Source organism: Patella vulgata, chromosome 2 (assembly GCF_932274485.2).
Source record: "Patella vulgata chromosome 2, xgPatVulg1.2, whole genome shotgun sequence".
Lineage (NCBI taxonomy): Eukaryota > Metazoa > Mollusca > Gastropoda > Patellidae > Patella > Patella vulgata.
The window spans coordinates 46,783,278-46,799,012 of record NC_065880.2 but is presented as its reverse complement, the minus strand read 5'-3'; the positions used below and the strand labels follow the sequence as shown (position 1 = coordinate 46,799,012).

Sequence of the window (15,735 nt, the reverse complement as noted above, 5' to 3'; positions counted from 1 at the left end):
CAGTGTGTATTACTTTATGGGTGGGAAAGGTTGAAGCAAACCAAGGACATTGAATGCAAACTACGGGAATTCATCAATCTAGAAGCACCATGTATAGAGCGTAGGCATTGCATGTCATGTGTTAGTGTGAAACTTTCCTAGGAAACTATCATCTGTGACATTTATATACTAAGCAGCAAAAGAAACGTCAGGTTATTGTGTTACTCTGAATAGGCTCATTGCATAAAACTTGCCAAATGTTTTTATTGTATATTTGTGACCACATCTCCAACTTTACCTGAGCAATAAGGCTCCTTCCCAAACACAGAATTGAACCCAGGAAATGTTCTCAAATACGCAACCTGACTTCTGAGATGGTAATGTGTTCTCCATGATTTTCATGTAACTCATGCTGCACGTGCTGTTCACCGGGACCAGCCCTATAAAATGCACCCCATACGTCAGCAGCATGCCACGACTCACGACAGCTCAGAGGAACCAGGCGCTTGGAAGACGCGACGCTGGCTACACTACTCAAGCCGTTGCCAATCTCTTCCAGGTCAATGTTCGGACCATCTACAGGCGTCAGCAACGCTTTCGGGCCCCGAACTGGTAGAACAAGGGTTACCACAAGGCGACAAGACCGCCATATTGTGCGAGAGCACGTGCAGAATCCCTTCAAACAGGCACTTGAGACAGCACGTCAGACAGTGTGAAGACCCAACAGTACCGATGCAGTGCGCCGACGTCTCACCATAGAAAACATCCATTGCAGTAGACCTTACCGTGGAGCGATCCTCACCCATCGCCATCGACGTGAACGTCTACAGTTTGCCCAACAACACCAGAACTGGCAACACAGGCAATGGAGAACTGTTTTGTTCACAGATGAGAGTCGGTATTGCGTATCAACTGCAGATGGTAGGACCAGAATATGGCGTCGACGTGGCCAGCGTTATTCTGACCAATGTGTCATGGAACGAGATTCATGGGGAGGTCCAAGCATAATGATTTTGGGTGGAATCGGCCTGAACCAGAGTGTGGGTCCTGTGGTGTTCCAAACTCTTGGTCCAGGGAGAGGAGACGGCATCACAGCAGTGCGCTACATCGATCAAGCTTTCATACTCCACTTCATACTACATTTCGCACGTCATCAAAACAACTTTTTCCAGCATGTCAACACCCGTGCCCACAGCGCCTGAGTTACTTGGGACTTTCTACAGCAGAACGGTGTCAACATTATGCACTGGCCAGCCGTTAGTCCGGACTTAAACCCGATTGAACATCTATGGGATGAAATTCAGAGGAGACTTAATAACGTCGTACCGAGACCAAACACAGCCGATGGATTGCGCCAGGCTTTTCTGAGAGTGTGGTTTCAGGAGCCAATGGCTTTCATCAATCGTCTGGTCCACTCCATGTACAGACGCTACGCTGATGTTATTGACACTCGCGGTGGACACACCAGATACTGATGTATAGACTGTGTACAGACTCTAAACCTTCTCGTAATCTCTTGGAATTGTGATGAATTAATCACTAATATGTCAACATACTGTTCACAAAAAATTGCTTTGTTCCATTTAGTAAGTCGTTTTCCAGAATGATTTGATTAAAGTGCCTCTGATTTTGAAATCGTACTGACATTTTTTTTGCCGTTTAGTATATAAGAGAGATTTACTATCAGGTTCTAATTACATATTTGTTCCCTCTCTTTTCTATATTTTTAATACCTGTAATTTCAATAGTTATACATTTCAAAAAGATGAAATATCGTCAGCAGGTGGTATGTTTGGCAGTTTCTTAAATTTGGATTCCGACATGTAAGTAAATTGTCTAGGTAATAATTGCATTGGCCACCGGTTAAACCAATTAAAGTTGATATCTTGTAGCTTTGTGTCGTGTATGTTAAATCCTGTTTCTCGTTTGAGTAAACGATGATGCGCCGCTAGCGTTTCACGAAATTGCTTTGAATCAACATTAATGTTGAATTCTACTTCAGTGCAATAATAATTATATCAGAGGGAATTGACAAACTGATTAGTAGTATTGGTTTAAATATGGGGCAATAGGGATGAGCAAACCGTTACCATGAAACAATGTCAACCATATTGTCATCCCAGGAGTTGATTTAATAAGAAACCGGACCTAGGAAGCCAAACCTACCTTGTATGATGACATTCGCTGGACAATGGTTACCAATATAATGACGAACCAAGTTTTAAAAAATATTTAAGTTTATTTTACAGTATTATTAGAATAATAAAAAATAAGTATTACACCATATAAAAACCCCACAAGGATATATGAGATTTGTCAGCCCTCGAACAGTAATGTTTCGTTTCTCGGTGGGTATTGTTTCCAGTCTGGTTTCACCCTGTCTGTGGTGCGGGACGAAGAGTCTGGCAAGGAAAATCGTCTAAGGGTGTGATGAAAAAACCGCAGTCCTGGCAAAGTTGTCCATTTATCACACTGCATGACGTACGATATTCGTGTTGTCGTCTTACTTTGATATGGAAATAAAATGAGAGATTACGCACAAACTACTGCTCTTACGATGTAGACTTTATGTCGTGTATTGGATGGGTCGTTTTGGACTCTTTTATTTTTAGCAAATATGGCATTAAAAATATTTAAGCACGGTAATCCATTATGAAGTAACAGTTTTGTTTTTCAAATACTATAAGTACGTTAGCTCTTGCTTTAGATTCCCGGAATGTCATTATGGAATTTTTGTAAGAAATCAAGAAAAGCTTCAGATATGCACTGGGAACTGGGAAGACAAAGATCAAGATGTTTACTAAGTAGTATGAGTTGATTGTCTCCTGAAAATACAGACAAAGTAATTTCAGCTGCTGGTCGACAGGTGTTGTTGTAAGTCCAATGATTATTCACTATATGCCTTAGGAGAGAATAATATATGACCCCCCATGACTTCAGTAATTACTCCCGATCCTAAGTGTAATATTTTCTTAGGTATAACCAATATTTCATTTTTGTGACGCTAATGGGTTTTATTACATGATCAGATAATATGATATTGCAGTACATTAGACATTAAAGTTCTATTTAGATAAAATTCATCATGGAAACCGCTCGTTCTGTAATGATCAAATGGTGGTTTTTAAGACCATGTTCCAGGCAATATTTATTTCCGGTTACACCGTACTAACATCCCTACATGTGATTAAAGCTAATCGTTATTTCAGTATGAGGTATGGCGATGGTTATATTGGCCTAGAAAATAATCTCGAAGGGGATAAATTCCTTGTCTGATCATGAATAAAAGACCAGAGAACTTTAGATGAAGAAATCGGCGACTTTTATAACATCCGCAATTAAAATCTGTTCCCAGCCAAATAAATCGTTGTTCAAAACTATTAGCTATATTTTTTAACCCATGGCAAACATAATTAATCGTACCCGTCTTAATTTAGTAGCGAGTGACTGCCAAAATTACGCAAAGCAGTCAGTACAATGCATCATTTAACATGGAATTGAATTTTAAAAAAGTGTTCCTGCTTTCCTCGTTACTGGCACCACAGAAAATAATAAGCACATTTCTAAATGTCAAAAAAGATCACTTTGATGATGAAATTCAATTACCCCCATAAGTGATGCCATAAAATCTCCACTTCCACTCACTAGCTAATCAAAATCCGAATTGTCCAATATTATAAAAGCTTTATTAGATCAGTATTAACGGTGTGGATATTTCTCCGATCACCAATGATATGGTGTACCCTAGCGTACTTGTGCTAACACACGATTTCCACATTTCTTCACATCCTCTAATGCAATATCAATACATCTAATTTTATCAAATTCCTTACACGTAAGTACATAAAAAATAAATCTGATTTATGAATACACAATGATTAACTGTCAAGATCGGGAACTTTCGTATTCATCATCTTCGTCATCAGCGGCGTCATTCTGAAATTAGTGGATTCGGGCGGGGGTGGGGGGGGGGGGTGTAGTTAGCATATGAAGATTCTGTTCATAATAAACTGGAAACGACGTTTAAGAATTTCTGAACCGCTCTCTTAATTCTTCGACAGGGGCTACTCCAATACCCCATCAGTGGAAAGGGAGCTATCCAGAAATTCGACTTACATGACGTAGCCATGGCCGCAGATCTTATTAAATTTTAGGGGGGGGGGGGCGGCGACCGAGGCGTCCTTTAGGGGGTCCTCCCCCAGAAAATTTTGAAAGCAGGATGCCTGAAAACACTATCTGAGACCATTCCTGAGCATTCTGCAGAGATGAACGTACCGAGAATAAATTGTCGTTTTTGAGCGAGAATAATCAATAACTACACAAATAAGGGATGATGATCTGGCTACAGGCGCGCATTTAGCGGGGGTCTTGGTGCATCCCCCGGAAGAATTTTTAAAATTAGGATGCCTCAAAATGCTATCTGAGACCATTTCTGGGCATTTTACATCGGCATGTTCGGAAATATAGGCTACATTTCCCGGGCTGAAAATAAGACTTGAAATTTTATCGATGCATTTTTCTGGGGGGGGGGGGGACGAGGCATATGAAATCCCCCCACCCCCACCCCCCAGTGAAAATCCAGTGGGGGGGGGGGACGCGTCCCCCCATCCCTCCCGGGATCTGCGGCCTTGGGCGTAGCGGTTTTATGAGGCGTCATATTATAGTATTTGTGTTATACAAGGAAGGACTTTAGTCGCATATCATGTTGAAGAAGATACATTATACAACCATGAGCACCGTGAATCTGACACATGAGATCTCCCTAAGGCCAGTGACAAGAGGCACCTAGTTGGTCGGAGAGCTTCATGCACAACACATACCAAAATCAATGTACAAGAGATGATATAGAGATTTAGAATACATAGTAATACAAGTTTATACAAGATTAGCAAAGTACACATTCAGGAGCCGGAATGAATAACTATCACATAAAAGTACAACACAGGAACTTCTTTAGGAGATACTAGATTTTCTGTCCTGTCTAACTGAAGCTATAGTTTAAATTTGGATTCAGAAGCCGAAGCTATTGTGTAGAAAGTAATTTCAGTTGCTGGTAGCGTTGCCAGCACAGTGGTTTCAATACAAAGTGTTGTTTTGGTATAAGTTTGTGGTAATATATCCAGTTGTTGATTCAATAAACAATAACATATTACCCATCTACAATATATAAATAAACTATTTTATTTCTGTAAGCTTTTAGTTTCAGTGGTGGCATAGTTCAAACACTGTTTCAGTTTAATTTACAGCTTACAACAGAATGGCGCTTAGAAGCCACGTAAATTAATTGAAGATATGGTCCGTTATGCACAATAACTGCAACATGTAAATTTTATTTTCATGGAATTCTTTTATATGTTACATTAAAGAAACGAAATTTCATTATTCATTAAGTTACCTTAATTTGTATTGAATTTTCTACGATTTTCATACAATAGTTAATTTAGCCACAACTTGATACAATTACATGTATCCACAGAAATTTAACGAATTTTACTTTTTAAAAAAGGACTATCAAGACAACATTTGGAAATTGGAAATAAAACTTGACATTTAGTAGAATTGATTTTTATTAAATTTCACATTGCCGTGCATTAATATTAGTTTATTAATTTGTATGCAGAAAATCTTAGGAATTTGTGCATTTTGGGGAAATTTTTTTCTTCAGATTGTTGACCAATTAAAATTATTGAAATGAAATGTCAACCCCTAGTTTAATCAAAGATATTTAAATAAACGTGAAGAATGTTCTCTGAAAAATCTGGCGTCGGAGGGTTTTGATCATCTTTTCCGTGTGTATATCAGATAAAATAATCCTCCTGATAGCATTTTTTATACGCCCACATTGTCATGTGGACGTATATTGTCGTCGCCCTGGATTATGGCCCCTGATTGTATGAAAAAACGCGTTTGTAACACTTGGTACCTCTAGAGGTCACAATTTTTATCCGATTTAAAAAAAAACACGTTTGAATATATCACCGTTATACCCTAATGGACAAAATGGCCGCCCTCGTACGCACATAATGTAAAAATATGGTATATCAAGGTTGTGGACCCTCTAGATGCCACAATTTTGGTCCGATTTTGATGAAACTTTCAATTTATGTTTATATCACAACGATCTGACGAAAAATCACGTTTTTAGCTTGTGGACCCTCTAAAGGTCACAATTTTTTCCATTTTAAAAAACGTTTGAATATATATCCGTTATACCCTAATGATGGTTGAGGTCGAATTTCGTAAAAATCACGACCGAAACTTGAAGTAGGATTAATTTATCTGATATGCACATGGAAAGATATCAAAATCTTCAAACGACAGATTTTTCAGAGAATATACTTCACATTTATTTAAATATCAATGATTATAATAGTGGCTGACAATCCATTTTAATAATTTCTCCAAATTCGTTAACGGCTTTTAATCATGTTTTCGGTGATGTTGTTCCATAACATTCTATGCAGTATAAACGCATACCATTACTCCTATATCACACGGAACAGGTGATCAAAATCCATAGACTTTTAAAATTAGATGTCGATTTTATTGTATGGTAAATACCACATTAGGGATTAATATTGCAATGGGGGGTATGTGAAATTGTATTACATTTATTACAATAGGGGTTATATTACGATAAGGGATAAGTGAAATTTTATTACAATTACATTTATTACAATAGGGGTTGTAACACTTCCTCGTGTCGGAAAGTTATTTTACTAAATTTGTAGTTAAATATAGAAATACACGTAGTTTGAATCTGGATTGTAATTCGTATTATACACCATTCAAAAATACAAGGATACATTGTACTCCTTCAAATTAAATGCGTCATTTATGAGCCCATAGTTTGTGTTTTAACTGATTGACTCGCGAGCAAGGTGTGATAACCGTGGTAAATGGTGCACATGTTAAACGTGTCGGTTAGACCTAATAATACCAATGTAAGAAATGGGTGTTAATGGCCACGAAGACATAAAACGGAAATTGCGAAAACGAATCGTGAAAAACTATGTCTGAAGGTGATCAATTTTCTAAAGATTTGAGTTTAAAATTCTCCAATTTCTGACAGAATAACCACCGTTTTACATTTTTGAGGATGCTTTTGACAACACTGCCAAAATAATCTGTTGATCTGGGGACCTCTAGGACATGTTATGCCATTTATTTATATCATTTGATGCTTCGTATGACCCCGAAACCCTGACACTGACCAAGTAGAACAAGGTTACCCATTAATAAACCAACGACAGCCACATGCATCTGTTATCTCGCGTCTTATCGTTATGTTATATTTAAATTAGGTTTAGAAATTAGTTATAAATTATCCCACCATATGTTGATATTTATCAAAAATCCAATTTTCACTGATAAATGTCTAAGAATAGACTACTCTTTCTTTTTACTAGGTAACCACATTTCTTATCTTATAGCGGATTTATGAATGATGATATTTTGTTCAAATAATCCATGTTTAACCTATTTATCGATCACTTAATCTTTTTCAATATACCAATAAAATCATAATAATATGTACTTTAATAGTTTAAAATTTGAATATTGAACTATGTGATTACAAGATTGTCTTAAACGTTATAGTATTGTACATATCGATCTCTTAATCGTTTTCAATACACAAATAAACTCATAATATATACTTTAATAGTATAAAATTTTAATAGGGGACTGATTACAGGATTGTCTTAAACGGACATTGCATTATGCAGTACTGTTAATTTTGTAGGCCTTTGCAAATAAAGAAAAGAGCACATTTAATATATATCACCGTGATTAAGAGCTTCGGAATTAATTAGAAGTGAATGTCGATACATATAATAAACACAATCGAGCAAAGTGCTCTCTGCGATTTTCAATGTACAAATTTGACATTATCGAGCAATTTGCGGCAACTGGTTAAAGCAACCTAAACTTGATTAGAGATTTTAGTTACTAGAATATTTTACCTGTATATACATGTTTATAATACTAGTATTTTTTTTATTATCTGTGTTTTCATTATTCTTAATAATCCGCCAACACAATGGTAATGGGTGTTATCGAGTTTGACATACGCCCATATTGATTTGTTTAGTCTATCTCAAAATAAAACAAAATAGGAAATAAAAGGGGGTTAACATTTTAGTTTTCTGCACCAACTTGGCTTATGAAGACTGGTCAAATAAAATAATATGCTAGACTATCATGTTTATATTTGCACGTATAAAACTGATATCAGTGAGTGTCGCATCCATAGCATGCCGTAGGGGACTTTTACACTGAAGGAACTGAGTAAGTGATCAAGTACTACTACTGATATGCAACCGATCACCAAGCTGTTCACATCTGCCGAAGCAAACCTCGGATCAGATTTGGAATTTCGCATTTGGAATTTGGAATGAGCCGTCTGGGCTTTCGTAGATTTTTATTTATGGTGGGTCACCTTAATATGGAAGCCTATAACTACCATTCATAATTTCTACTTTTCGCCTCTTCAGAACACGAAAGTCGAAATTCATAATTTCTACTTTTCGCCTCTTCAGAACACGAAAGTCGAAAAGTCGACTTTCGTGTTCTGAAGAGGCGAAAAGTAGAAATTATGAATGGTAGTTATAGGCTTCCATACCTTAAGCATGGTTATAGACGTTATGAGTAAAGCCAGATTACCCGCGTCGAAAGCTGAGCTAAGCTGTGCAGTGGCTGATAGGTCTAATTTGTCGTCCACTACCGTATTATTGAATTTGACTTAACATGGGTAGATAAAATAAATATATGATTTATTGTCCCAGACTTTTGGAGAAAGCAGGGGACTATTAAACTGGGTTCGTCCGTCTGTCTGTCTGTCTGTCTGTCTATCCGTCACACTTTTTGTTTTGGGACACAGTAACTCTTCTTCTAATTGCGCTAGACTGTTCAAACCTGTTGTAGGTATTTATTAGGTCAATGCCTTGACGGAGTTCAAAGATGAGCATTTTCTGCTTGGGGTAAGCAGGGATAAGCAACTTGATTGATTGATCAAACTTAGTGTATAGTTTCATTACATCAATACTTTGACTAAGTTCTATAATGAGCATTTTCTGCCCAGGGTAAGCATAGCGACAAGCAATATGATTGGTTGAGACTTTGGAACACAGTAACTTTAGATCTCCTTCCAATTGAGCCAAAATTTCCACACTTGGTGTAGGTGTTTATTAGGTGAATGCCTTGATGGAGTTCAAAGATGAGAATTTTCTGCTATGGGTAAGCAGAGATAAGCAATTTGTTTGTTTGATGCTTTGGGACACGATAACTTTAGTTCTTTCTAATTAAGTGAGAGTGATAAAACTTGATGTATAGTTTCATCACATCAATACCTTAACTATGTTCGATAATGTGCATTTTCTGCCGAGGGTAATTGAGGTAGAATGTTTAAACTTGGTGTAGGCATTCATTAGGTGAATGCCTTGACGGAGTTCGGTGATGAACACTGTCTACTTACGGTAAGCAGGGATAAGCAATTTGATTGGTTGATGCTTTTGGGTACGATAACTTCGAATATGCATTATATCATTACCTTGACTAAGTTCGATGATGGGAATTTTCTGCTTAGGCTAAGGAGAATAAGCTATTTGATTGGTCAAGGCTTTGGAACATTACAACTCTGCTTTGAACTGAGGTAGAATATTTATGCTTGATGTAGATGTTCATTAGGTGAACGTCTTGACTGAGTTCAATGATTTACATTTCCTGCTAAAGCTAAGCAGGACTAAGCGATTTCTTTTGACTTTGATTCTATCTGATAGAGAGTGATGAAACTTAGTGTATAGTTCATAATCAGTTTGATTGCTCGATACTTTTGAAAAAGATAAATCTGCAATTAATATGTGTCATCTATTTATTTCGGGATTTCGGCGGGGGACATCAGCCTCGCTGTTGGCTTGTTTCTATTAAAATGACCACCAGCTGATTTTAAGTGGACAATTGATTCTTTTGATCGTTATCTCTATCATTGAGTCATGTGGTGTGGTTTCGATTCTCAGCTGGTACGTGACAAAGATTTGGGTCGTCTGTCCAACCTCGTGGGTTTCCTCCCTGTCTTTTGGGTTTTCTCCGCTGCTAAAGACCCCTGTGCGCACTGAAATAAAATTGAACCAATAGTCCCGAAATGACCTAGTTGCGTTGAGTGGACGCTATACCCCATTTTTCGATCTATCCTTGCTACAAAAGCTCATTATAGTCAGCTATTTAACCGAAGTCTCGCATCTAGAGAAGATTGTCAAATTAGAACAAAAATATATCTAATATAAAGACCTATTATGATACGTTCTTTATAAGTAGCCTATACAATTCTTGTTGACATTACCAAATTTAAGGATTAGCTTTCAATTTTTTAGTTTGGATTTTCAACAAAGATTCAAGACGGTTATGTTATTTAAGTGATAAGCTACCCAGACACGCCAGTTATACAGTTTTAAACATATTTACAATATACAAGCGAGATCTACAGTTACACATACCGTCATCTGTAGAATACCATCATTATAGATTACCAGATATGTTTTCATCAATTAACGGTGTCGATTCGAATGTCGATTGTTTAGTAAAAGCAATATGGCAGGAATTCCCCACAAGTCACCTTATACTAAATATTTCTACAGACAAGGGAGCAGGTCGGCCTTCGTGTATGTTTCCTACATAGACATTATGGCAGCCAACTGTCTGGATAAACGAATATAATGAAGAAAAAATCGAATCAAGTGAAACCCATTATATTATTTTGACAAATGCCAGAGAAAGTTTCCAGTACATGAGAGTATTGTACTTCGGTTATAACAGAAACAAGTTAAACCTACTTACCTAGTTTTCTGTGTCACTTTATGGGAAAATGTGGTTCTCTGATCATGATCTGTTTATTTGTAATCGGACATTAATACATTACTATAGATTACTGATAAATCATGTGATATAGAATGTTTACTTTTTATGCGTCCAAATTGAAACGTGATCGTATATTGCCGTCACTCCCGTCCGTCAATGTCGTGGACTAAAGTTATTTTCCGATCTATTTGAAAGTTATACAATGTTTATGTTCAAGGAACTAAGAATGTTTATAACGAACCTATTCAACTGCAGCATATTTTGGATTTGTTTTCATATACAGTACCCAGACTACTGCAAATGTAAAAGGTCCATGATCCTTAGATTTACAGTAGTCTGTTCAAAACTTCTGCTTTCTGAACCCCCTTATCCCACCCACATCCGGTTCTAATAGTTTTCTTATAATTTCGAAAGAACAGCATTGGTAGATTTTGAAATTATCTATTAAACGAATCCATTCATTTGTAGTAGATCTTGGAATCATTATTTCTTCAACGAACCCATTGCATCAGTTCTTCGATTTTCTGAACGCCCCCATGTAGTATATTTGGAACAGAAGTTTGGGACCTATGGTAAACGATAGTCAAATGTCCATTTGGATGACAACCATGAATTAGTGCAGTTGAATCCATCACACCTTGCATTATCCAGACTCAGCTACTATTAAAATGTCATTTCTTAACTGTCAGAATTTTCGAAACGTACTTTATTCAAAAAGTTATTTATTTATATTTTTTGCACGAGATACAGTAACATTATTTTGTCTGGTCATATACATAAGAATTGTTATTCTGTACTGACGCACACAGAGTAATTAACGAATAAAGTATTTATACCTTTCAAATTAATTCCAAAATGCTCCTTAGTAATGGTATTGATTATAAAACTGCCATAGACATTTAGACAGCAAGTGAACGCTAGGTCAAGTGACATAAATAAGACAAGGTAAATAAATTACCAGACTGTCTCACTTCGGATAATTCCCGTGATAACAGAAAAGGGATTAATGTTCACAGCATTGCAGAGAAATACGATTTTAATCCCATAAAGAATTTCAACTCCTAGTTATATTGAATCCCTCGGCAGAATATTAATCGACAAAAAGACAATAGCTTATATATAAATATATATGTTTATATACCATTTCAAGACTATAGATGTACACTTTATTTTATCTTTTTTAATTTGAAACGCATTAGTATCTAAAGAATATCCCAGATAAAAGGTGTTTATTTGTTGCGCGCAATTTTCAACTTCTCCATATTGTTAAAAGTTTTTGTTATTATAAAGATATTATATATTCTTATCAATTATATCAGAGTATAAACATTTGCAGAAGAGATGGTTTCGTTGATATTTTAACTTTTTCACCAATGGCATTTTACCTGCTGTGAACAAATATATGTACTTTATTCACCTGATAATGAATGTTAAATTGCATAATCTATTCATTTATCATATGGGGGTCGAATTTAAGATATTATTTCGTGGCATGTTCTGTTTATAAAGCATGATGAGATTATTATGAAAACTAAATGATGTATTTCCTTGCAGGTGGGAGATTAATAGGAAAGCCACCAGCTAAACGTATGTGTAAAATATTAATAAACCTTACTGTTGTTGCAGTATTTTTAGAATTTTAAGAATCCAATTTGCTTTGACGTGTTTTATACTATTAAAGTGTTTATATATACATGTATTTAGTCAGTCACATATACTGTAGATTTAGATAATATGTATTTATAGTTTAGCTATTTCCCCACATGTTTTCAATAGGAATGTATTTGGTATCCTTGCCTCATGTATACCTTGCGTATTTTGTGTAGATCTTTTAGAATAACCCTTGCTTCAATATCTATCCTCGAAACATGCCTACTTTGCAGAATTTATATTATTATGCATTATAGACATTATGTTATTTCTCCATAGTGGAAAGAAAGCTCAGGATACATTCGGCCTTTACAATATTCCGTATAAAGGTTTCTAGAGTAGAAGCAGTTCATGTGAACTAAGAAGGGTAACCAACAGGTCCTTTAAAAGGGCGGATGTAATTGTAATAGAGAAGTATCCATACAATTCTAAGTGGAAATCCATTATCGAAATGGGATATTCTTTTCTTTTCGACGTAAAATATTTCCTTTCTTAACGAAATTTTCTTCTTGTGAACAAATTATTCGAATGGCTGAGATTTCTATTTCAGTTTTTAGCAAATTTTCTTTTCAGGAACGTAAGGGTCACTTTCGTTTCAGAAAGGAGTTGTGTCTTTATTTTCTGTTAGTTTTATGAAAATGTACTGAATATCTCCTTAATTTACATTTGTGTTAAATATTTTTGAGAATTGCTAGCTAAATAATAGCTATTTAGAACAGTTTGAGGTACAAAATACATCAATTAATCAAATTTATTAAGTTTGAATTCTGAAGCACCGTTTAATTTCCTAGTTAGAATAACAAAACATTAAACATGTTGATCAGAGTTTTAGTTTTCTATCATAAAGAACCAGTAAAACAGAATATTTCCAAATACGAGATTTTTTTTTTACAAGATTATAGAAAATGAACGTTTGTAGCAAACATATGGGTTGCATTTTACTCGTTTATTCCAAATTTATCTTTCAAGAGATGGTATTATGCATATCAGATTTCCAAAACTTTAAATCAAATCAAAATCAAATAAATCAAGATTTATCAAATCAAACGATCACTTGTACTTTACACATATTACAAAACACAAATTGTGGAAACGAAACGAAATAGTTTCAATGCAGGTAGCATGGTTTATCGTAATTCAGCGTGTATCAACTTCCTTTTTATTGATTCGCTAATGAAATCTAAGATCTGGAAATAAACTAACGAGTGCATATTATGATGGGTGTACACGGGGTTAGTGAAGTTAATAGTAACTATTTAGTTGTTGCTTTTTATAAATATCGATCATATGGCCATATTTGTCAGATAACACCATTTTATGATTTGTATGATTAAATTTTGCGTCAGATCAATTTAAAATAGGAACTAAAATATTTCCCGACTCTAAAATATATTCGAAGACAGAATTGAATGGCTATTCAAGTGGATGTTTAGAAAATACCCCTATTTCTAAATAGAAAACGAAAATAAAAACATCGGTATCCAATCCCATTTCTATGCGACGTGTATATCTGATCCGCCATCTTATAGATTTTATACGTTCACATTCATAATGTAGACGTATTATGCCGTCGCCCCTGTCTGTGTGGGTGTGTGTGTGTGTGTGTATGTGTTTCTGTTTATGGATTGTCTTGAAACTGTGCATACTTATACCATAAGGATGACCCTTATTGTTTTTAATGCATGCCCGACCCCCAGGGGCAGAGTCACGCCATTTTTTTTGTATTTGTCACTTACAGATCATTATTCTTAATGGATCATCTTGAAACTTTGCATACTTATTCCTTATATCCTAAGAATTACCCCTATTGGTTTTGGTGCATGCCCAATCCCCAGGGTCAGAGCCACGCCATTTTCTCTTTGCGTGTCTGTGTGTCGCCTACAGGCGGCAATTCTCAATGGATCGTCTTGAAAACTGTTCATACTTATTCCTTATACCCTAAGGATGACCTCTATTATTTTGGTGCATGCCCGACCTCCTGGGTCAGAGCCACACCCAATTTAGTGTGTCACTTTGTGTGGTGCCACACCCACTTTTTAAAAATATTTTGTCTTTAAATAATCTTTAATTATTAACAGATATGGATCCAATTCAGTTTGTGTTTTTGTCTACAGGCTGGAATTCTGAAGGGATCATCTTGGAACTTGGCATATATATTCATTATACCGTAAGGTGGCAACTATTTATTTTGGTGCATGTCTCGGTCCCCAGGGGTGTCGTACCATACCCACCTTTTTTGTTAATTTTGTGTCTGTAAATACTCTACAGGTTGCAATTATTAACAGATTTTGTTCAAATTCAGCATATCAATCATTTCAATATGCTATTTATATTGTTCCATATGCAACCCCCAGGGACAGAACCACGCCTAGTGTTTGTGTTTATCGTCTACAGACTGCAATTCTGAGTGGATCATCTTGAAACTTTGCATATTTATTCCTTATATCGCGAAGACAACAACTATTTATTTTGGTGCATGTCCCGACCCTCTGGGGTGGTGTCACATCCATTTTTTGTTAATATTTAGTTTGTAAATTTTGCCTCTTATCATACATATTACAGTCATTGCAGCCATTTCATATTTCATGTTCTTCATTTTCAAAAAGTACCCTATCAATCAAAGCAGGAATATGGACGTATAATGCAGCGGTAGCGATGCTCTTGTTTAATACACACAGCCAAGGTCCAGAATTGTTCAGATTTCCTTCGTCTACCTTCAAGGGTTGTGCGGTGGTTTTCAATCCAATTCAGTGTCAGGACTGGACGTTTCGTGTCCGGTTCAACACAGTTCTTATCATTTAAATCACTACGGGATACAGAAACCTGGGAGTGTCCTCTTCTACAGTCACTGCAACACGCCTGTTAGTTTATTAGTAATTTCTTCAACAAAAGCCCACAACTGATACGATGATGGAACTGACGCAGATATCAGTGGATGTAATAACGTACAAATACCGTTTAGTAGGTCTGAAAAGGTGACGTCACAGAACTATTATATTCTAATGACCTTAACTTGAGAACAAATAGGGATATTTTGATTTTATTTTCAGATTCTCTATACTGTTCATCTAGGGTGGAGATACTCGATCATTGTCTACCATTTAAAATTAATGGGACATTTTTTTAATATAATTTCGATAGAATATGCTGTCATCTAAGTATGAATCACATTATCTGTACAGAGACGTAACGTTATGGTTAATTTAAAACGTCGACCAATGCTTCTTGGCGAAATAGTTTCCAGAATCCTCA

The 15,735-nt window shown here is 36.0% G+C and overlaps 1 protein-coding gene across 8 annotated transcripts in view; it reads left to right on the top strand.

Moving 5' to 3' along the window:
- The window catches only part of LOC126810558 (neuronal acetylcholine receptor subunit alpha-5), an 89,072-nt gene that overhangs the window by 53,299 nt on the left and 20,038 nt on the right, over nt 1-15,735 (top strand). For 4 of the 8 annotated variants that reach the window (XM_050535691.2, XM_050535694.2, XM_050535690.2 and 1 more), the window contains exon 3: nt 12,388-12,420. The exons of the other annotated variants lie outside the window; for them this stretch is intronic. In XM_050535691.2, coding sequence (XP_050391648.1) covers nt 12,388-12,420 — 33 coding nt within the window. The remainder of the gene's footprint in view (nt 1-12,387; nt 12,421-15,735) is intronic. 8 annotated transcript variants of the gene reach the window in all.